Here is an 18,908-nt window from a genome sequence, read left to right on the forward strand (position 1 = left end):
TCAACTCAAGTGGAGTCACGTGATAGATTACGGCGCTTGAAATTTGGTTGAAAGTAAAGAAAAAAGCTCGACGAATCATGTTGCTCGTATGGTAATCTGGCCACTGGGGAGTATAACAGAGTAACAAAGGAGTGTGAGCGGGGGTTTAATGAAGCTATGCATAGCCGGCGATGCGCGAAAGCTTTCAAATAATAATTAACACTTTTTGAAATTAACACAAATTTTGCGCTACATTCAGGGTAATGGAAATATTTAGGCCTCAAAATAGGTTCAGTTCCAGCTCGTTTTGAAAATTAAGCTTAGAAGGGCTTATGCTGAATAAATTTGGAGTCTGCAACTGAAACGTCGCTGATAGGGCTACAGAATCCAGTTTCTGGCGTGCACTGACAAAACACTGCGAGTATTAATCAAGAAATCGAACGTGCAAGCCCATCTATTGAAGAAAAAAAATGCATATAGCACTGCAATGCGCTGTACTTGCTTTGCGGACATGTCCAAATTTAAGAGAAAATATAATTTCAAAGCGGCAAGGCAACATAATTATATGTTTTAGGGTTTCTCGTTACGATTCTTTGCTGTAGAGTAAAGCGCACTTTTGGCCAATATAATTTAAATTTATCTCTTCAGTGCCATAAAACTGTGGAATACTCCCATTAGGACCAATTAATATTTGACGGGGGGGGGGGGGGGGGTGGCTGATTCCACCCCAAAAAGTCATGTCCTAACAATGATAAATAATTAACAAATAAAAATAAAAAATAATAAATAAATCAAGAAGTAGCCACTCTCCCGTTAAATATCAAGTGGTCCGTCCTAAAGGAAGATACCTTAGTACCTTTCAGTAGTACGAGGTCGAACTCTGTAACTGAAATACATTCGATCATATGATTGATGTTAATGTGGCAACGCTACCTGAACGACTCTCGCAGATCTATTTCTGGGTTCCAAATGACGTCACATCCGCCTTATTAGATACCATAACAGCCACGCGAGGATAAACATTTCGTTGACAATAAGTGGTGCGGGGGAAGGGGGGGGGGACTCGAATAAAAACTGACGGGGTCGGCAACTTTGGGTGTGGTCAACAGAAATTTTATACCCTAAAGGATAGGACGATCACCCCCGTCTAATTTTCTTGACGAGTCCCCTCAGGGCGTGAAGCTCTTGCACTTTACAATGGGGGGGGGGGGGGGGGGGGGGAGAAGGTGAGAATCGTTCATAGTCCTTTTTTAATATATTGCTAATCAGAATAACACAGCTCACGTCTCCTTTTTTATTCAAACATTCAGGTAACAATTGGAATGATGGAATATCTTTTTTTTATAAAATACTTTGCCCTTAAATAAGTCCCAACCACTTTTATTTTTTTTTTTAGGATTTCATCATGCATGGATATAATTTTATATAAGATTACATTATATACAGGCAGAACAAAGCTGCACAACCATTTCTTACCACAAAGCAATGATACAACTATTTCAAATAAGGTTGCAATCGGAGAATCCATTGTGATCCACAATGCTTTATTAGTATCGAATAATAAATGAGAGCGAAGGAAACAAATCAAGTTGTGGAAATCTATATCATTCCTGTTAATGAGCCTGTAAACATTAACATTGCTTTCAAAGACCAGGATTCGTCCATATCAGCGGCGTGGCTGGGATATTTAACAAGAGGGGGCCCAAAAGGGACTTTTAAAGGCCTTTTTCTCCTGTATTTTAGATAATGTCTCATACATTTACTGGTTTTTTTTGGCAGCTAAAAGGGGGGGGGCCCTAGGCTACCCCCTTGCTACGCCCCTGCAAGGATTCATTAGTGCAACCATATTTGAAATAGGTGTATGTAGTATAGTGACGTCATCCCAATTGAATATTAAAAAACACTGATTGTGCAACATTGAAACAAAATAAAACATTTTCGAAATAAGAAATGACTAAAGCCATCTGAGATTCATTCAATTTTACAAATATTAGAATTTGCGAAAACATATAGCTATGAATAACTTATATATCAAAATCGCATTGTATTTTGTACATTTTGCTAATAACTTCAAAGAAACTTGTGAGAGAATCCCCTAACTGCTGGGGCGCTATTTTGAGGCTGTACTACCCTCGTAAGTATGTACTATGTAATTTAGAATTCTTTAATACCGTTTAAAAAGGGTTTGGACATATTCTTGACCCCGTTATGCAGCATCCCCTACACCCCATTCCCATATTTCCCCCACAATCACGTTCACGTCTTAGCCGAAAGCCAAGGAGTTAAAAAATGTAATCGATGAATTCATCTGATGTAGCAACAACCTACGAACGACTCTTTTTCCTCGTCTAAGACATCAAGTCCCGAAAGGTAATCGTTCCCGGAAAAAAACACATAACAGTGTTTTTTGACAGGCTGTTATTATTATAATGCCCCAAAAGTAGTGTTATTATTAGAAACTTCCGGAACTCAGGCATGTCTCTGTGAACTATACAAAACATACACGCTAGAAATGTTTTCTAAGCATTGAACTCTTGTTTGTTTGCAGATATACACATTTCAAATCCTTATGACTAAAGAGCATTGCGCTTGCCTGTACTCGCTTGTTGGAGCTTTGTGTTGATTTTTCTTCCTCTCTAAACTTTGATAAGCGAGGTGAAAAAGAACAATCAGTACTGGTGACAGACCTCCTTACTTCCGGTCCTAATAGACAGGGGGAAGGTCGGTCGTGTCAGGTTTCCGTTTTCCCATAAGTGTTGTCTTAAGACAAGCTGCACACAAGTCATAGCCTTACTTCCGGTCCTAATAGACAGGGGGAAGGTCGGTCGAGTCAGGTTTCCGTTTTTCCATAAGTGTTGTCTTAAGACAAGCTGCACACAAGTCATAGCCTTACTTCCGGTCCTAATAGACAGGGGGCCGGTCGGTCGTGTCAGGTTCCCGTTTTCCCATAAGTGTTCTCTTAAGGCAAGCTGCACACAAGTCATAGCCTTACTTCCGGTCCTAATAGACAGGGGGTCGGTCGGTCGTGTCAGGTTTCCGTTTTCCCATAAGCGTTCTCTTAAGGCAAGCTGCACACAGGTCACATCCTTCCTTGGCCTCCTGTGCGAGCAGATTGAAGTTGAGAAAGCCGTGCGGTAGATCATCTAGGATGTATAACTCCACAGGCTTCCCAAGCGAACGCAGGCGACGGGCGAACTCGATGGAGTCGTCTAGAATAGGATCCAGCGTGCACGCCTATAGATTGATAAAAAATATTGATTCAGACACAATAAAAGAATGAAATTCATCAAGGGCAAATGTAAAAAAAAGTTTCTGTACGGTCAAGTGTGTGATTAGATAATACAAGTGAATAATACCGGACTAGAGCAAAAACTTTTCCTTCAATCGTAGCAATGAGTATGTCGTATACAGTCTCGTGGGCTGAAGAGGGGGAGGGATGCCTTTTTTGTCGTTGCTGTTTTAGATGATGTTTTGGGTTTCCTGAGGTGTTTTTGGGTTTCCTCTCTAGTCCTTCTTGCCTCACGGTCAACCACAGGTATCCCAAACAGTAGGAACCAGGTTGCTTCTCGTATACTTACCACGAGATCTACGGGCGGCAGAGTTCTAAGCATGTTATCAGGCGCCAACAGTGGTGACATGTACGGGTTCTTAGCGATGGGTAGCGGCACCTGTGACATTGACCTCGGCCTAGGTGTCTTCGTGCCACGCCTTAGAGTAACCCCCTCGTTCTGGGGTGAAAGGGTATCGCCGTCCTCATCCTCCTCGTCGGGAGGGGTACCAATGCGTAAGTACGGTTCGACTATGTCTTCTCCTGTCGGGGATTCGACCACGTTGACCACTATACAGTCATCGCTGCCACGCCTGTACTGCACGCCTATGTGGCCCGAGGCATGAGGGGTCACTTCGTAATGGTCACTTCTATCATTGATGTTAAGATTCAAGTGTCCTGGGCGTTGAGGAAAGCTGCAAGTGCTCTCAATATCGACCCCTTCATTCGATAAATCATCACCGATATCTCCTCTTGAATTGTTGTTCCCGTTGGATTTACTTGCCTCCGTTTTATCTTCGTTATCCTCAGGAACAGATGAACCCTTCGACTCACATTGACCATTTTCACAGCCATATCCTGATTCCCCATGGGCGCATCCACACGTGGAATGTCTATGTTGAATTTCAGCTTTTGACGGAGAGCTTTGACAACTATGAAAGCTCTCAGCCCCCTCGCAGTCACCATTTGCCAAAAGAAGGCTCCCGTGCTCACCACAGTCACCATTTGCTACAGTGGGGCTCTCGACTGATGGACTTTCTTCTGGGCTTCTCACTCTCGACCTGAGTCTATCCAGAAACGACTCCGCTTTCACATTGTTCGCATGTATATCCACGGGTGCAGTTACCTTCCTCTCGATCAGTGGCACAAAGGGTGTTTTGATACACTCTTCAAAGGGGGATTTTCCAAGGCCAGCGTAGGCTTTCAGACATGCTTCTAATATGCCTGTCGGAAGCAGGGGGTCCATCAAGCTAAGTAAGCGGGAAGGGGACGGGATGTACTGTACATTGAATGGAGCGTATGCTGCGAGGACCGAGTCCGGTCGACGTATCCCATACTCCGCCGCGCGCATACACAGGGCGACGCTGAGGTTACCACCTGTAAAAAAAAAAACAAGCCATATTGTATTTTGACTATCGTGGATTTGGAGGCAATATATTTCAGCCAGAGCAAAAATTTCAAGGGCGCATCTTAGAGAGTGTATTGCTCAGATAACATTCATTTTGGTTAAAAATGGCAGATACCCAACAAACCAAGTCCAATTGGTAATTATTTTTTATGATCCCAAGGAAACGACAGTAAACAACCCCGTTCCCAGGGTCTTCTTGGTAATTTTCAATATGGCGTCTAACTGACGAAGATATGAGTGGTCTTCACATGCTCTAATTTGGCAATAGAAGTGATAAAAACGGTCGTTTTTTGTCAATCTCCATGCCACAATCTTTCCAATCTACTGGCCATTTTGGATTCAGTAAATGCTCTAGATACGGTCTCCCTATGAGGAAAAAACAGCTCCCGCCTGGGTCTTCCCCAGCTAGAAGCAATATTGAACATTTCCCAGAAGACCGTGGGAACGTGGTTGGCAAAGCCTGCTACAAAAATGACAACAGCCCTACCTGCCGAGTCTCCCGCCACACACACGTACTCCAGGGTGGTGCCCAACTTGTCGGGGTTCTTCAGCGCCCACGCGTATGCAAAGAAGCACTCCTCTAGCGCCCGGGGGAACGGGTTATCAGGGGCTAGTGAGTAATCCACGGACAGGATTGGTACATTGAGGTCACGTGCCCACATGCGTAGATAGACCTTAGCGGAAACGTGCAAAATTTATAGAAAAAACAATGTTTTTAATGTTATGCGTTGAATCATCATTCCATGCAAAAAAAATACCCTGCCTTATTTCCAAGGGAAAAAAAAGTTACAATGAGAATAATGCGCAACAATAAAATAAAGCATGGGTCTTATTAATAGGAAACATACCCAGTTTTAGAAAAGGAAAAAAAAAACTTGACCGTGACCCTAATATATAGTAGTGTATTTTATTAAAAGCAGGGCTTAGGGTGGAGGGGGGCTAACAAATAATGCAGGTTATTAAATCAGCAATTTATTTTTTACATGTGACTGCTTTACCTCATGTGACTTGGAAGACTGGGCCACAAATCCTCCCCCGTGAATGTGCAGAATCAAACCTTTAGCACGAGGCTTGAGTTTGGACACCGAGCCCTCTTCTTTACTGCCATCACGACTCTGTTTAAAAAAAAAAACAGGAAGCTCTGATATGTGGACATTAGAATATTACCCAAGGAGCTGGCCTAACTATGGAGGGCTCAAAATGCAATGGTGTCAACTATTTTGCGTTATCCCTGTCCAAACTTATAAGTAATTTAATGTGTTATACAGTACCGTAACATGCCTTGGTGCTATTGGTGGTGGAGGGGGCACCATACAGAAACCTTGAGAAAATATTGGGGGGGGGGGGGGGCTGGGCACAGGGCCTGGTTATTTCCTTGTATTTTTTTTTAAATAAATGGGTGGGGCTGGTGCCCCTAGTGTCCCACCCCCTGCTACTGCCCTGTTATAACATAGTTAACTAAAATAAAATATAAAAAAAAAGAAAAAAGTAACCTCTCCTGTTACCCTGGCTTTACCTAGGTAGCAGATTAAATAACCAAACAAGACAAAACGTAAAAAAACAAAACAAGCATAACGTTAAAACAAACTACACTAGTATCCTATGGGTTGTTGAAGGTCTTGCTTTGTTTTGACTTGTAAGTAATTGTTGGGTACTACAAGCAACAAACTATCGTTCTTAGTACTAAGTATGGTCTGCGGTCATCACTCAGCAGTTGTCATGGTTACCTGGCCATCCCTCCATTCATATGACATCAGTCGGACCTGGGTGGGGGCCAGCCCTGACCAGGAGCATGGAGGTACGATAGAGATCAACTCCCCATCAGGAGATGCAAGCTCAAATGGCTGAGACGGGATGTGGAAAACCCTGTTCACCTTAAGGGCGGGGCACACAAGCAGTGGAAAATGCTGAAAAATAGACAAAAGCAATAAAAGCAAATGTGAAAAATAACAGGAAACAATGATGACAAAACTCTCACCATTTTGGACCAAGGCACACACCCCCTTATTTCTAAGTTTGGATAGGCGCAGGAAGATGTTCTACTAAGCTCATTCTTATTTGCTCTTCAGCTCTTCGGCTTTGGTAGAGGGCACTGTATTTGATGAGGGGTTGGGGGACAGGGTGATGTGCTGTCATAATATTAAGACCTTTTATCCTTCGATAAGAAACAACCCACCTAAGTGAGAATATCAAACGAGATTGGGGGGAAGGGGGCTGAAAACTGAGCGGTCCCGGGTGGGGTGGACATAGGGTGCACACCTAGGTACATACCTTGAGGGGCTTATTAGTGTGAATATTAATTGAGATAAGGAGGGGGGGGGGCTGACAACTAAGCAATCACGGGTCTTTTACCTGAATCCCATAGCCCTCTGTTATTCCCCAGAATGCCTGGCAAAAGTCCATATTTGTCTTTTCGGTCAATTTTATGATCTTCTTGGCCCTCATCTCTGGGTTGACGGTGTACTTGCCAGTGTGTAGGACAGATGCCGTCATGAGGGCTATTGGACTGGTCTTATGACGGTCAAAGCCCTCAGCAAAGGATGCCATGAGCACACAAACCATGTGAAGGAACTGTCGTAATGATGGCATGTACTGATGGCAGTAAAAAAAATCAAGTTCTTAATCATTCATAGAGGAATTGATTGAATGGTGTCTATGATAGCTGCAATGGCACCATGTTGGGTCAAGTAAAGCAAAGTAAATGGTTTCAAAATTGCAAAATCATTTGAATTATCAATAAGTGGCTAATAATAATAATAATGATAATGATAATGATAATGATAATATTAATAATATTCCTATATCGAATTCAAGTCTATACAGAATTTTCAAGTTCACAATGTGTGTGTGTGTTGGGGGTCACTTCAAAAGGTGTGTGGATGCCCAACGCAAGGTTTCGTCAGATAACACGATTTTAGAATAAAAATAAGGTTACTGAGATTTAAATGTGGCTTGAAAAATCTTGCATATACAGGGACTTTTTTGTCGAATGTGCGTGACTCCAATTGCGTGCGTGACGATAGGATCGTGACATATTTTTTCACGATATCATTCACATCTAATTGAGAATCACCATTAAAACGGGTATTTATTTTAAAAAAGCGTATAATTTCGTGTGTGAACACTGACAGGAAAAATATAAGCCTTGTTTACTTTATGCATTCATAGGCTGATATCAAACATTTGCGCGACACGTCAAAACTCATTCAAATTTTGATCACTGTTTACACTACATTTCGCTTGTCCGCTGTTTCCTAATAAACCTACCTGAAACCCGAGCGTACGTCCGTAGAAGCATTCTCTATCCATTTGCTCGGCTTCTATCATAACTTGCGAGTCAATTGAAGTCGGGAATAAGTCGCCTAGCTTGCTTTCTGCCATACAAGTCTTGGAATACTGAAGGAGGTCCCTCACTCTCAAAAATAGCGAGGTATATGCTTCAACTTCTAAACAGTAGTGATGAGTTCTAAAGTAAAACTTTTCTCGGTGTGTAAGGCAATAGTAACTGATTTCTGTAACCACTCGAATTCCATGCTCCGTTATTCGTAATAAACTCCTGTAGCCGTTGCCTTTGATTTCGGGGCTGAAGTCGAAGAGGGTTACTCTCTGAGCGAGATAGGTCGACAATTCTTCCATTGATCCAATAGAATCTAAAATTTGCTTAAAAGACTCATGAAACCTCTTATAGACAGCTTTATGAGCGTATTTACTAAAATATTCGGCATTGTCTGCGACTATCCTTTTTAGATGCAATAACAACACGGGAAAAGAGTCGAAATCTTCCCTTTCTCCGGGAGGACAAACGCACACCGTTTGGTTTCCAGGATCTGACGCCATCTTTTAGATATAATTTTGCGGATTCGAGATAATTTACCAGTGGTAGATCATTGATGTGGTCTAGAATCCCATTATTTTGAGTATTCCACCTGAAATCACAAATAATAAGAACCAAATAGGGCAGGACTCAAACGATTCGAGTTCGCCTCATCAACGGTTGATCACCATTTATACTTTTGCGGGAACATTTTGCAATTGACCATGTCATTCTTGTTCCAGATAAGGGACAATTTCACAGAATGGTCGAAGTCCAAGTCCTGGTATTAAATAACTGGAATCGACCGTGGATAAACACGTTCACCAACCACATTTTACCGGTATTCCACCTGTGTGTGATCGTTGTTGTACATATCGTACGATACTTGACCGGGGAGGGGTGGGGATAGTTTGATTTGTTATTTATGAAAAACATGAATTTTTTATATAATACCTATTCAAGGATGATACGATAGCGATAGAGAAATGCATAGACATTTCGTGATGACAAGACAGAATGTCTTCTTATGAGGATCTTCGTTGAAATATTGCTGGCATTTTTTGTCGTACGATATCGACTCAGTAATGAACTTTGCTCTAGAGAAGAGCACTCTCTACTCACCTCCGGTTTTTTATTTCGTGCTTGTACAACTTACGGTATCGTAGCAGGAAGAGAGCATGATCATAGCAGCTATTGACAGTAGACATTTTATTTACCCAATATTAGGTTTGTTGGGTATAATTTGATTTCCTAGAAAATAGAGATGAGAAGTAACGCAACATTTTGCGATGAAAAAGTCTCTAAGACGCTGCATAATGCACTAGTCGTTTGAAACCCCCACCCCCATGGTCCCGGGGAAGTGTGGGGGGGCTAAGAACACTTTTGAACGAGAATCTGTCCCGAGGGGGTGGGGGAATTTACAGTTTTTTACTATAAGACTTATCCACACCTTGGGGGTTTGGGACAAGTGAATAGTGTCACAAATATCATGTTAGTTTCTGACTTGAGACTCTTTTTCTTTTGTAGCAAGCAAACCATGTATCAGCATATGTGGCATGCTGCACGGCAACACGTACGAAAACAAATATTAAAAAAGAAGCCAGATGAAGATGATTTATTTTTCCATTTTTTTTTTTTGTAACTGTTATCTTCATAGTAATTGGTACAAATGTACTCGCTGAAGTGTACTGGCTTTGAAAGATAAAAAAGCTTATTTTAGATGACTTGTTGTCAAGTAGTTGCCTATAGTTTGCATCCAAGGGGTAGGGGCATTTAACTGCTGTTTTGTACAGGGTCAAAGTCTAACACCCCACCCTTCCCGGGGACCATGGGGGTGAGGCTTCAATTGTCTATATAAACATCTTGACTTGCCTCGCTTTTCAGACAAGGGCGGTGGTAAGGGTTATTTTCGTAATCCGTGAACAGCCTTTTTTGTTTATTGGACTACAGTCATGTCTACAAGAGGCCAACCCTTTGTCATAGTCATGTCTGCAAGAAGGGTACCCTGGGCATCAGCCATGTCTACAAAGGGGCAGTACCCTGGGAAATGGCCATGTCTACAATAGGGAGAGTACCCTGGGCAACAGCCATGTCTACAAAGGGGGAGTACCCTGGGCAACAGCCATGTCTACAAAGGGGGAGTACCCTGGGCAACAGCCATGTCTACAAAGGGGGAGTACCCTGGGCAACAGCCATGTCTACAAAGGGGGAGTACCCTGGGCAACAGCCATGTCTACAAAGGGGGAGTACCCTGGGCAACAGTCATGTCTACAAAGGGAGAGTACCCTGGGCAACAGCCATGTCTACAAAGGGGGAGTACCCTGGGCAACAGTCATGTCTACAAAGGGAGAGTACCCTGGGCAACAGTCATGTCTACAAAGGGGGAGTACCTTGGGCAACAGTCATGTCTACAAAGGGAGAGTACCCTGGGCAACAGCCATGTCTACAAAGGGGGAGTACCCTGGGCAACAGTCATGTCTACAAAGGGGGAGTACCCTGGGCAACAGTCATGTCTACAAAGGGGGAGTACCTTGGGCAACAGTCATGTCTACAAAGGGAGAGTACCCTGGGCAACAGCCATGTCTACAAAGGGGGAGTACCTAGGGCCACAGCCATGTCTACAAAGGGGGAGTACCCTGGGCAACAGCCATGTCTACAAAGGGGGAGTACCCTGGGCAACAGTCATGTCTACAAAGGGGGAGTACCCTGGGCAACAGTCATGTCTACAAAGGGAGAGTACCCTGGGCAACAGTCATGTCTACAAAGGGGGAGTACCCTGGGCAACAGTCATGTCTACAAAGGGGGAGTACCTTGGGCAACAGTCATGTCTACAAAGGGAGAGTACCCTGGGCAACAGCCATGTCTACAAAGGGGGAGTACCCTGGGCAACAGTCATGTCTACAAAGGGGGAGTACCTTGGGCAACAGTCATGTCTACAAAGGGAGAGTACCCTGGGCAACAGCCATGTCTACAAAGGGGGAGTACCTAGGGCCACAGCCATGTCTACAAAGGGGGAGTACCCTGGGCAACAGCCATGTCTACAAAGGGGGAGTACCCTGGGCAACAGCCATGTCTACAAAGGGGGAGTACCCTGGGCAACAGTCATGTCTACAAAGGGGGAGTACCCTGGGCAACAGTCATGTCTACAAAGGGGGAGTACCCTAGGGCCACAGTCATGTCTACAAAGGGAGAGTACCCTGGGCAACAGCCATTTTCTACAAAGGGGAAATACCCTGGGCAACAGCCATGTCTACAAAGGAGAAATACCCTGGGCAACAGCCATGTCTACAAAGGAGAAATACCCTGGGCAACAGCCATGTCTACAAGGGAGAGTACCCTGGGCCACACCTCTTCTACAAAGGAGAAATACCCTGGGCAACAGCCATGTCTACAAAGGAGAAATACCCTGGGCAACAGCCATGTCTACAAAGGGGAAATACCCTGGGCAACAGCCATGTCTACAATAGGGGAAGGGCCCTGGGCCACAGTCATGTCTACAAAGGGGGAATACCCTGGGCAACAGCCATGTCTACAAAGGGGAAATACCCTGGGCAACAGCCATTTTCTACAAAGGGGAAATACCCTGGGCAACAGCCATGTCTACAAAGGAGAAATACCCTGGGCAACAGCCATGTCTACAAGGGAGAGTACCCTGGGCCACACCTCTTCTACAAAGGAGAAATACCCTGGGCAACAGCCATGTCTACAAAGGAGAAATACCCTGGGCAACAGCCATGTCTACAAAGGGGAAATACCCTGGGCAACAGCCATGTCTACAATAGGGGAAGGGCCCTGGGCCACAGTCATGTCTACAAAGGGGGAATACCCTGGGCAACAGCCATGTCTACAAAGGGGGAGTACCCTGGGCAACAGTCATGTCTACAAAGGGGGGGTACCCTAGGGCCACAGTCATGTCTACAAAGGGGGAGTAACCTGGGAAACAGTCGTGTCTACAAAGGGGGAATACCCTGGGAAACAGTCGTGTCTACAAAGGGGGAATACCCTGGGCAACAGTCATGTCTACAAAGGGGGAATACCCTTGGGTCACAGTCATGTCTGCAAGAGGGGGTAACTAGCGTAACAAGCTGACAATACATTTGGTTTAGAGTTAATTTTTTTTCTATCTTACAAAATACTATCAGTCAGGGAATGATGGATATCACTTGACAGATTTTAAATTTTTACATGGACACAAAACAACTTCGGGTAACAGCTCTCAGAAATAAAATCACATTACATCATCAGCGGTCAACCTCCCCGAACACCACGTCAAGGGTACCTGACAAAAAAAATAAGATCAGAACAATTAGATGTAATTTGGAGAAGGGGGCTGGTCTACAGTAAATGATAATAAGTCTGAGTGACAAGACCAAAAGAGCAAATTCCATGTTAGCCAGCTCCTGTTTTCCATATTTGTCATAGTGCTTATTTCATTTTCTTCACGATACAGTTGTAGCCTTAATCTTCAACCCCCCAGATAAATATATTATTGTGGTTTGAATTTCTTTCATTGATCAGATGGAAATAGATTGACAATATTACTTTTTTAAGTACAAGTGTGCAATTAGATGATTGCCATTGTTTGTTGAATAGATTGGCCTGAGACAAGGTATAATGCAGACAATACTTCAAGAGTACATACCAATAACAGCCACTACATCAGCTAACATGTGCCCCTTGGTGATGAAATCTGTTCCAGCCTACAAGATAAAACCAAACAAATCAGTCTAAGTTTGGAAGACCCTAATAAATACAGTAGGAGGTTAGATACATCCATCTCATACCACTCACCAAATGAGCAAATCCTGGAGCCTTGATCTTGCACCGGTATGGCTTGCTGGTGCCGTCTGCAACTAGGTACACACCAAACTCCCCCTGGAAATAAAGGTAAGGTGTTAATTAGAGGGTGTGGTCAAAGGCTTGTTATACTAGTGTACGTCCTGACGGGGGCGCTTGGTAGCCTTCAGTGAAAGTGTATGGGGTGTGTGAAAGGGTGTGGTTGGTACCTTAGGAGCCCCTAAAGCAGTGTATGCCCACCAGGGGCACTTGGTAACCTTCAGTGAGGGTGCATGGTGTGTGTGAAAGGTGGGGTCAGTACCTCAGAGGCCTCTATAACAGTTTACATTCAGCCGGGGGCACTTGGTAACCTTCAGTGAGGGTGCATGGTGTGTGTGAAAGGTGGGGTCAGTACCTTAGAGGCCTCTATAACAGTTTACACTCAGCCGGGGGCACTTGGTAGCCTTCAGTGAGGGTGCATGGTGTGTGTGAAAGGTGAGGTCAGTACCTTAGAGGCCTCTATAACAGTTTACATTCAGCCGGGGGCACTTGGTAGCCTTCAGTGAGGGTGCATGGTGTGTGTGAAAGGTGGGGTCAGTACCTTAGAGGCCTCTATAACAGTTTACATTCAGCCGGGGGCACTTGGTAACCTTCAGTGAGGGTGCATGGTGTGTGTGAAAGGTGGGGTCAGTACCTTAGAGGCCTCTATAACAGTTTACACTCAGCCGGGGGCACTTGGTAACCTTCAGTGAGGGTGCATGGTGTGTGTGAAAGGTGGGGTCAGTACCTTAGAGGCCTCTATAACAGTTTACATTCAGCCGGGGGCACTTGGTAGCCTTCAGTGAGGGTGCATGGTGTGTGTGAAAGGGTGTGGTTGGTGTTGTGGTTAGTTCCATAGGGACTTATATCAGGACATTCATTTACTTTCAGAGTAGAAGTAGTTTGATCTTTTTAGCTCAAATAAAACTTAAGTTGATTTAAAAAAAAAGCTGCCGCTCAGTGGAAAATAGCTGGCGCTTCCACCGGCCGCCAGGGCCTAATAAAACCCGTCTATGCCAGTGTATCCTGCCGGGAACTCGGCAGCCTAGAGTGAGGGTGCATGGGGTGGATGAAAGGGTGTGTTCAGTACCTTAGGTGCCTCTATGGCAGTGTACGTCCCACCAGGGGGCACTTGGTAGCCTTCAGTGTACAACTTAAAATGATGGATAAGAGACTCCATGGAATCCTGTCAAGAACAAGTCAAATAATATTTTACAGGAATTCAAAATGCAAAGAGGGAAGGGGGATAAGGTGAGGATTGGAAATAGAACATTGCAAGACATCCCTACACATGCTGGCAATGATTAAACAATTTTTTTTAGTAGAAAATACCTTCATCTCACTTCTCTTTGGGGGTGAGATCTTGGCATCATCCACTTTGATTTCTCCAGGAGGCATTTTATTCAAGCACTATGGAAGATTCACAATATCATAAAAGGTTCTTACAAAGCAAGGATTTAATAACAAGATCTGTAAAAACTAATACCTATCAGGTACATATCAAAGCACATACCATACCTAATAATTATTAAAGCACAGCTATTTTTCCTACCTGTAAGATGATCTTCAGACTTTCTCTCATTTCTTCCATTCGGCAAAGATATCTGTCATATGGGCAAGATTTCAGTTGAGAATAATACTTAGATTAATTCTACCCCCTTCACATGGGATACTTGTACCAAACTGAGTACTTAGCAAGAAAGGTAAAGGGGCAGTTATGCTATTATAGCCAGGGAGCAATGAAAAAATAAAATCCTCTAATGAGTGTAAGCCCTTTCTTAAATAGAAACTTTCTAGCTGATTCATAAGGGCTGAATAAAGTTGCTGCCTTCAAAACTCAGAGCACACAATTTTTCTTAGTCCAAGTCACCTATATATCACATAACAGTGTTTACACAAGATACCTTACCTGTCATAGCAGTCTCCATTCTTGCCAATAGGGACGTCAAACTCCACTTGGTCATAGCGGTCGTACGGCTGAGCCTTGCGGAGATCCCATTTAATCCCTGAACCCCTCAGCATCACACCACTGATGAGAGATGGGATGGGTTATCAACGAAGTACCAGTGAAAAAACATTTAAAATAAGTAATAATACAAATACAGAACAGGTTAGGAAAGGTTATAGAGTATAAATATAATTTTTTACTGAATATAAGAAAAAACATGTGGGGCTATTGATATTAAACAGTCAAACTCCACCAAATGCACATACATTCCTAATGTATAAAGTCTGTGAGGGCATGAGTTTGAACCTTGTTTTATTACAATAATATGAAACTAAAAGACAGGTAATCACATGGGGGAATATCCACCATTATTCACCCTGTTTCAACAGTGCCTAGTATTTCAATAATTTGCTGAAGTCATTTTAATCTGGTAAAAATAAATAATTTCTCTATAAGATACATTGAAAAATAAAAAAAATCTGCTTACAATGAAGTAACACATTCATTATTTTCTGTTGTACATTATACATTTATGTGCATGTATTCCTTTGGTCCTTTGCTGTTTTCTCAACTTTTTACTGCTTTGTTATTTACTCCTCTTTCAACTACTGTAGCCCTCATCATACCCCCCTTTGTAACTACTGCCCCTTCAACCCATTATCCTTTTTATGTCCTCCCCCTCCAAATTAGATACCATGGTACAAATGCCTCCTTTTAACTGATATCTAAGCAATGCTCACCTGAATCCATAGTTAAGGGCGTCCTCTACTGACACCACACCAATATCTACCGTCCTCTGCTTCCAGATTCTGTTGTTGGTCAACATCTAATATACATATACATGCATGAGAGCACATGATAATGCTGCTGTGATTTTCAACTTGTTTGATCGCTAATTTTGAGCCCTGACTATAGCTCTGCCTATTATAACATGCAATAGACTTGATTTGCGGAAATGGATCATGTGACTATGTTTTCGTTGTTCTTTGATGTGACAGGTGCAGTAATTTCTGATTTTTTTGTTTGATTATTTTGTTTTGTATTAGCACCCAGAAAAGTCATGTGATCTCTTAGTGCAAGTACCTTATCAACAAGCAATTGTTTTCCAAGCATTTCCCCACTGGGGTTAAAATAGCTGAGCATCAAAACAACAATTTAAAGATAGTCAGGCAACCCCTCAATTTTTTTCCTGAAGAAAAAATCTATACATTAAAAGGCAATAACTTTCATATGCCTTTAATAAGCATATATCCAGAGCACCATACAAAGTTAAACTTTGCTTTCATACAGCAAGAGTAATTAATGATACACGTCTCAGTTAATTATTCTCTAAAAGGAATAAAACACTTACCTCCTCAACATCATCAAGTCTTTGTGGAAATGTCTGAATAAACTGGTAAATGTCATCCATCAAACCAAGAGGCATATCCTATATGATGGAAAACAACTCTTAGCACAAGAGGTCGAGAGGTGGTAAAATACCTACTTTGTAAACTTTGAAAACAAATAACAATCCCTTAAAAGCAAAAAAATAATATGGAAAATATCTATTTATCTTTTATAGTTTAGGTAAATGAGTCCAACAAACAGCTTAACAACAATCAGATAAAAAGGATTTATCATGAAGAAATGGTCTCATTATCTTACCTGGGACACGCCGCCTGGCCTAACGTAAGCGGCATGCATGCGGGCTCCTGAAACTCTCTCATAAAACTCCATCAACTACAATAGATAAAAATATGTTATATGTTTAAAGTGCAGGTATATGTTGGCATATTTATTAAATGTTAAATACAGTATCAAAAAAGCTGCCACAAACTTGTAAAAAGGCAAGCAAGCAGCTAGTGCCCCAAAGACATTGCTTACCTTCTCTCTCTCTTCAAACATCCAGAAAAATGGAGTCATAGCTCCCACATCCAAGGCATGAGTAGTTACTCCCATAATATGGTTAAGCAGGCGTGTGATCTCACCAAACAACACTTATAGTACAAAAAACACAAAAGTTATTACTTTTGCATGGCACAAGTTTTACAGTGCAACCATCAAAACCTTGGACAGTGGAAATATGTACATGTGGAATGTTTGTCTGATCATCGATAATATATTAAAACAGCAAAAAACACAGCCTTAAAAATTTCCAGTGGACTATGTAAATTCTTGCTTTTTTATCGTTACACATTTTTTATCGTCACACATATTTTTTGGATATTAACAGTCTTATTGAGCGAAGTGAACCCTTCTTTTTGCAGTCTTTAGAGGTTACGAATACTTGTATAAAAATTTTGTTAAAATACTATTTAAAATGATATAGAGGAAAACAAATAAGATGTATTTTTTTGCTGCTGATTCTTACCTCTGATCCACTTCGCTCTTTCAGGGATATCGATGTTGAGAAGCTTTTCCACGGCAAGAGAGTAGGCTTGCTCATTTGTCATCATAGAAACATAGTCCAGACGATCAAAATATGGCAATGCCTAAAAGATAATACCCAGTGGCTTAGAACACATTTCACAGTCAACTGTTTGGCTGTTTAAGCAGGTATCTGAGGACTTGGACCCTAAAAGAGGGTCAAAGTATAGCAAAATTCAAGCTAAAGAAAAAATATAATACAGAGCAAAAATGTGGATGAGCCCAGAAAAATGAAAGAAAAGAAAGAAATTATAATAGAAAAAAAATCCTGAGCTTTCAACTGGCCTTGCAGTCAAACAGGCACAAGTTTTCACTATCAAGGCAGCCATTTTTACTTAGCGGCCTGTAAGCTTTCCCTAGGTATGTCCCGGTGATAATAGTACTAAGTACTAGAAATCATGCAAAGAACTCCACTACTCTCACATACCTGCAGGTAAGTCTTGTATTCAATAAAAAAAATCCTGAGCTTTCAACTGGCCTTGCAGCCAAACAGGCACAAGTTTTCACTATCAAGGCAGCAATTTTTACTTAGCGGCCTGTAAGCTTTCCCTAAGTATGTCCCGGTGATAATAGTGTTAAGTACTAGAAATCGTACAAAGAACTCCACTATTCTCCCATACCTGCAGGTAAGTCTTGTATTCAATCAGCTTCTCTGTCCCCCGATGCAACAGTCCGATGTGCGGGTCAGCCCTCACCACCACCTCACCATCCAATTCCAGGACCAGACGTAACACTCCATGAGCAGCAGGGTGTTGGGGGCCAAAGTTGATGGTCATGTTGGTGACGCCTTTCTCAGGGATAGGCTCTAGCAATCATAACCACAAATTAAGTTTGGGAAATCCAAACAAAAGTGTTACTCCTAGAAAAGCTTTAAAAAAACAAGTCTGATCTCCTTGTGGGCTTCTGATCTGAGTCCTTGGCAAAAAAAATAGCAAACACAAAAACAATAACCAAGGAAATAAACTGAAACTTTCATGGTGTTTCTAATATGCTGTTTTAACAAGATACATTACAAAAATATTAGATCATAAGTAAAGGGTTCCGTTGTAATATAAAGAAATCAATAATATCAATAAAAAACAATAACATACAAATAATATTTTACTGTGATCAAGTTTTAATAGATATTTTCTCACCATCAATGTCCCACTTGGCGGAGTTTTCGTCGGGGTACATCACAGTTCCCGTCATTTCCGCGAGCCTTCCCGGTAGTTTCATGGGCTGAATGTCCTTGTGAATCTCACTATCCGGCAGACGACGAAGACATCTGAACATAAACAAAAGATATATTAAAAATAAGAAGCATAGTAAAGAAATATTGTTTTCGTCCGGACAAGCACAGCGTCCTCTTTCAAGGTATTTATTTTCAGTAGAAATCCGCTTATTAAAACAGCGTAAGTTAAAGTACAAAGCACGAAGCATCATAATATAGCATTAAATATGCGTTGCATAAATTCGTCGTTGCAGAAGACATGCGAAAGAGGTAACTCTTTAAACCAACAATAACACCAGATACAAAGAATTACAAGTCTATAGGTTCCAAAAATTACAGAGAGCAAGAATACCTTATACTGGTGACTGTTGGAATCCGCCTTAGAGCTGGATTCGCCGTGAGAAGGCGGCCAAGGTGCCGGATACAACTAGAGGCCGCCGCCATCTTGGATTGAGAGAGTAGCCTTCTACGCGTGCGCACTGCACCTCAGTCCCAGGTTTCCGCCAAAGGTAGACCAAAGGATGAGGGGAATTTGAGCATCCAACGATGATTAAT

The 18,908-nt window shown here is 42.3% G+C and overlaps 2 protein-coding genes and 1 long non-coding RNA gene across 3 annotated transcripts; 1 reads left to right on the forward strand and 2 right to left on the reverse strand.

The window, feature by feature from the left end:
• Positions 1 to 1,259: 1,259 nt before the first annotated feature.
• LOC5511001 (hormone-sensitive lipase) lies at positions 1,260 to 8,718 on the reverse strand. Its single transcript, XM_032380186.2, has 7 exons — positions 7,923 to 8,718; positions 7,008 to 7,247; positions 6,383 to 6,562; positions 5,654 to 5,770; positions 5,143 to 5,329; positions 3,558 to 4,624; positions 1,260 to 3,213 (listed from the first exon to the last, which is right to left on the reverse strand). Exons 1-7 carry the CDS (start codon positions 8,490 to 8,492, stop codon positions 2,980 to 2,982), a joined length of 2,595 nt encoding a protein of 864 aa, XP_032236077.2. The 5' UTR covers positions 8,493 to 8,718; the 3' UTR covers positions 1,260 to 2,979.
• LOC116617487 lies at positions 7,948 to 9,567 on the forward strand. Its single transcript, XR_004295772.2, has 3 exons — positions 7,948 to 8,085; positions 8,712 to 8,809; positions 9,496 to 9,567. It is a non-coding gene; the product is annotated as an uncharacterized LOC116617487 (long non-coding RNA).
• A 2,497-nt stretch (positions 9,568 to 12,064) lies between these two features.
• On the reverse strand, positions 12,065 to 18,843 carry LOC5511017 (NADH-ubiquinone oxidoreductase 49 kDa subunit). The gene is made up of 15 exons (XM_001631390.3): positions 18,706 to 18,843; positions 18,277 to 18,407; positions 17,761 to 17,945; positions 17,085 to 17,205; positions 16,598 to 16,710; positions 16,379 to 16,453; positions 16,083 to 16,160; positions 15,472 to 15,557; positions 14,693 to 14,812; positions 14,336 to 14,387; positions 14,116 to 14,193; positions 13,874 to 13,969; positions 12,760 to 12,843; positions 12,611 to 12,668; positions 12,065 to 12,247 (listed from the first exon to the last, which is right to left on the reverse strand). Exons 1-15 carry the CDS (start codon positions 18,795 to 18,797, stop codon positions 12,210 to 12,212), a joined length of 1,407 nt encoding a protein of 468 aa, XP_001631440.3. The 5' UTR covers positions 18,798 to 18,843; the 3' UTR covers positions 12,065 to 12,209.
• Between the last annotated feature and the right edge of the window lie 65 nt (positions 18,844 to 18,908).

The sequence above is a fragment of the Nematostella vectensis genome, chromosome 9 (assembly GCF_932526225.1).
Source record: "Nematostella vectensis chromosome 9, jaNemVect1.1, whole genome shotgun sequence".
NCBI classification, from domain to species: Eukaryota; Metazoa; Cnidaria; class Anthozoa; order Actiniaria; family Edwardsiidae; genus Nematostella; species Nematostella vectensis.

Excerpts from the sequence above, each read along its gene's own strand:
- LOC5511017 (XM_001631390.3), bottom strand. The coding sequence starts at position 18,797 with ATGGCGGCGGCCTCTAGTTGTATCCGGCACCTTGGCCGCCTTCTCACG. Across the intron at positions 17,206-17,760 it reads AATACAAGACTTACCTGCAG|GCATTGCCATATTTTGATCG; the intron begins GTATGGGAGAAT and ends ATTATCTTTTAG. Across the intron at positions 14,194-14,335 it reads GTCTGAAGATCATCTTACAG|TGCTTGAATAAAATGCCTCC; the intron begins GTAGGAAAAATA and ends AATCTTCCATAG.
- LOC5511001 (XM_032380186.2), bottom strand. The coding sequence starts at position 8,492 with ATGGCGTCAGATCCTGGAAACCAAACGGTGTGCGTTTGTCCTCCCGGA. Across the intron at positions 5,330-5,653 it reads AGTCTTCCAAGTCACATGAG|GTCTATCTACGCATGTGGGC; the intron begins GTAAAGCAGTCA and ends GTTTCCGCTAAG. Across the intron at positions 4,625-5,142 it reads TGTGGCGGGAGACTCGGCAG|GTGGTAACCTCAGCGTCGCC; the intron begins GTAGGGCTGTTG and ends TTTTTTTTACAG.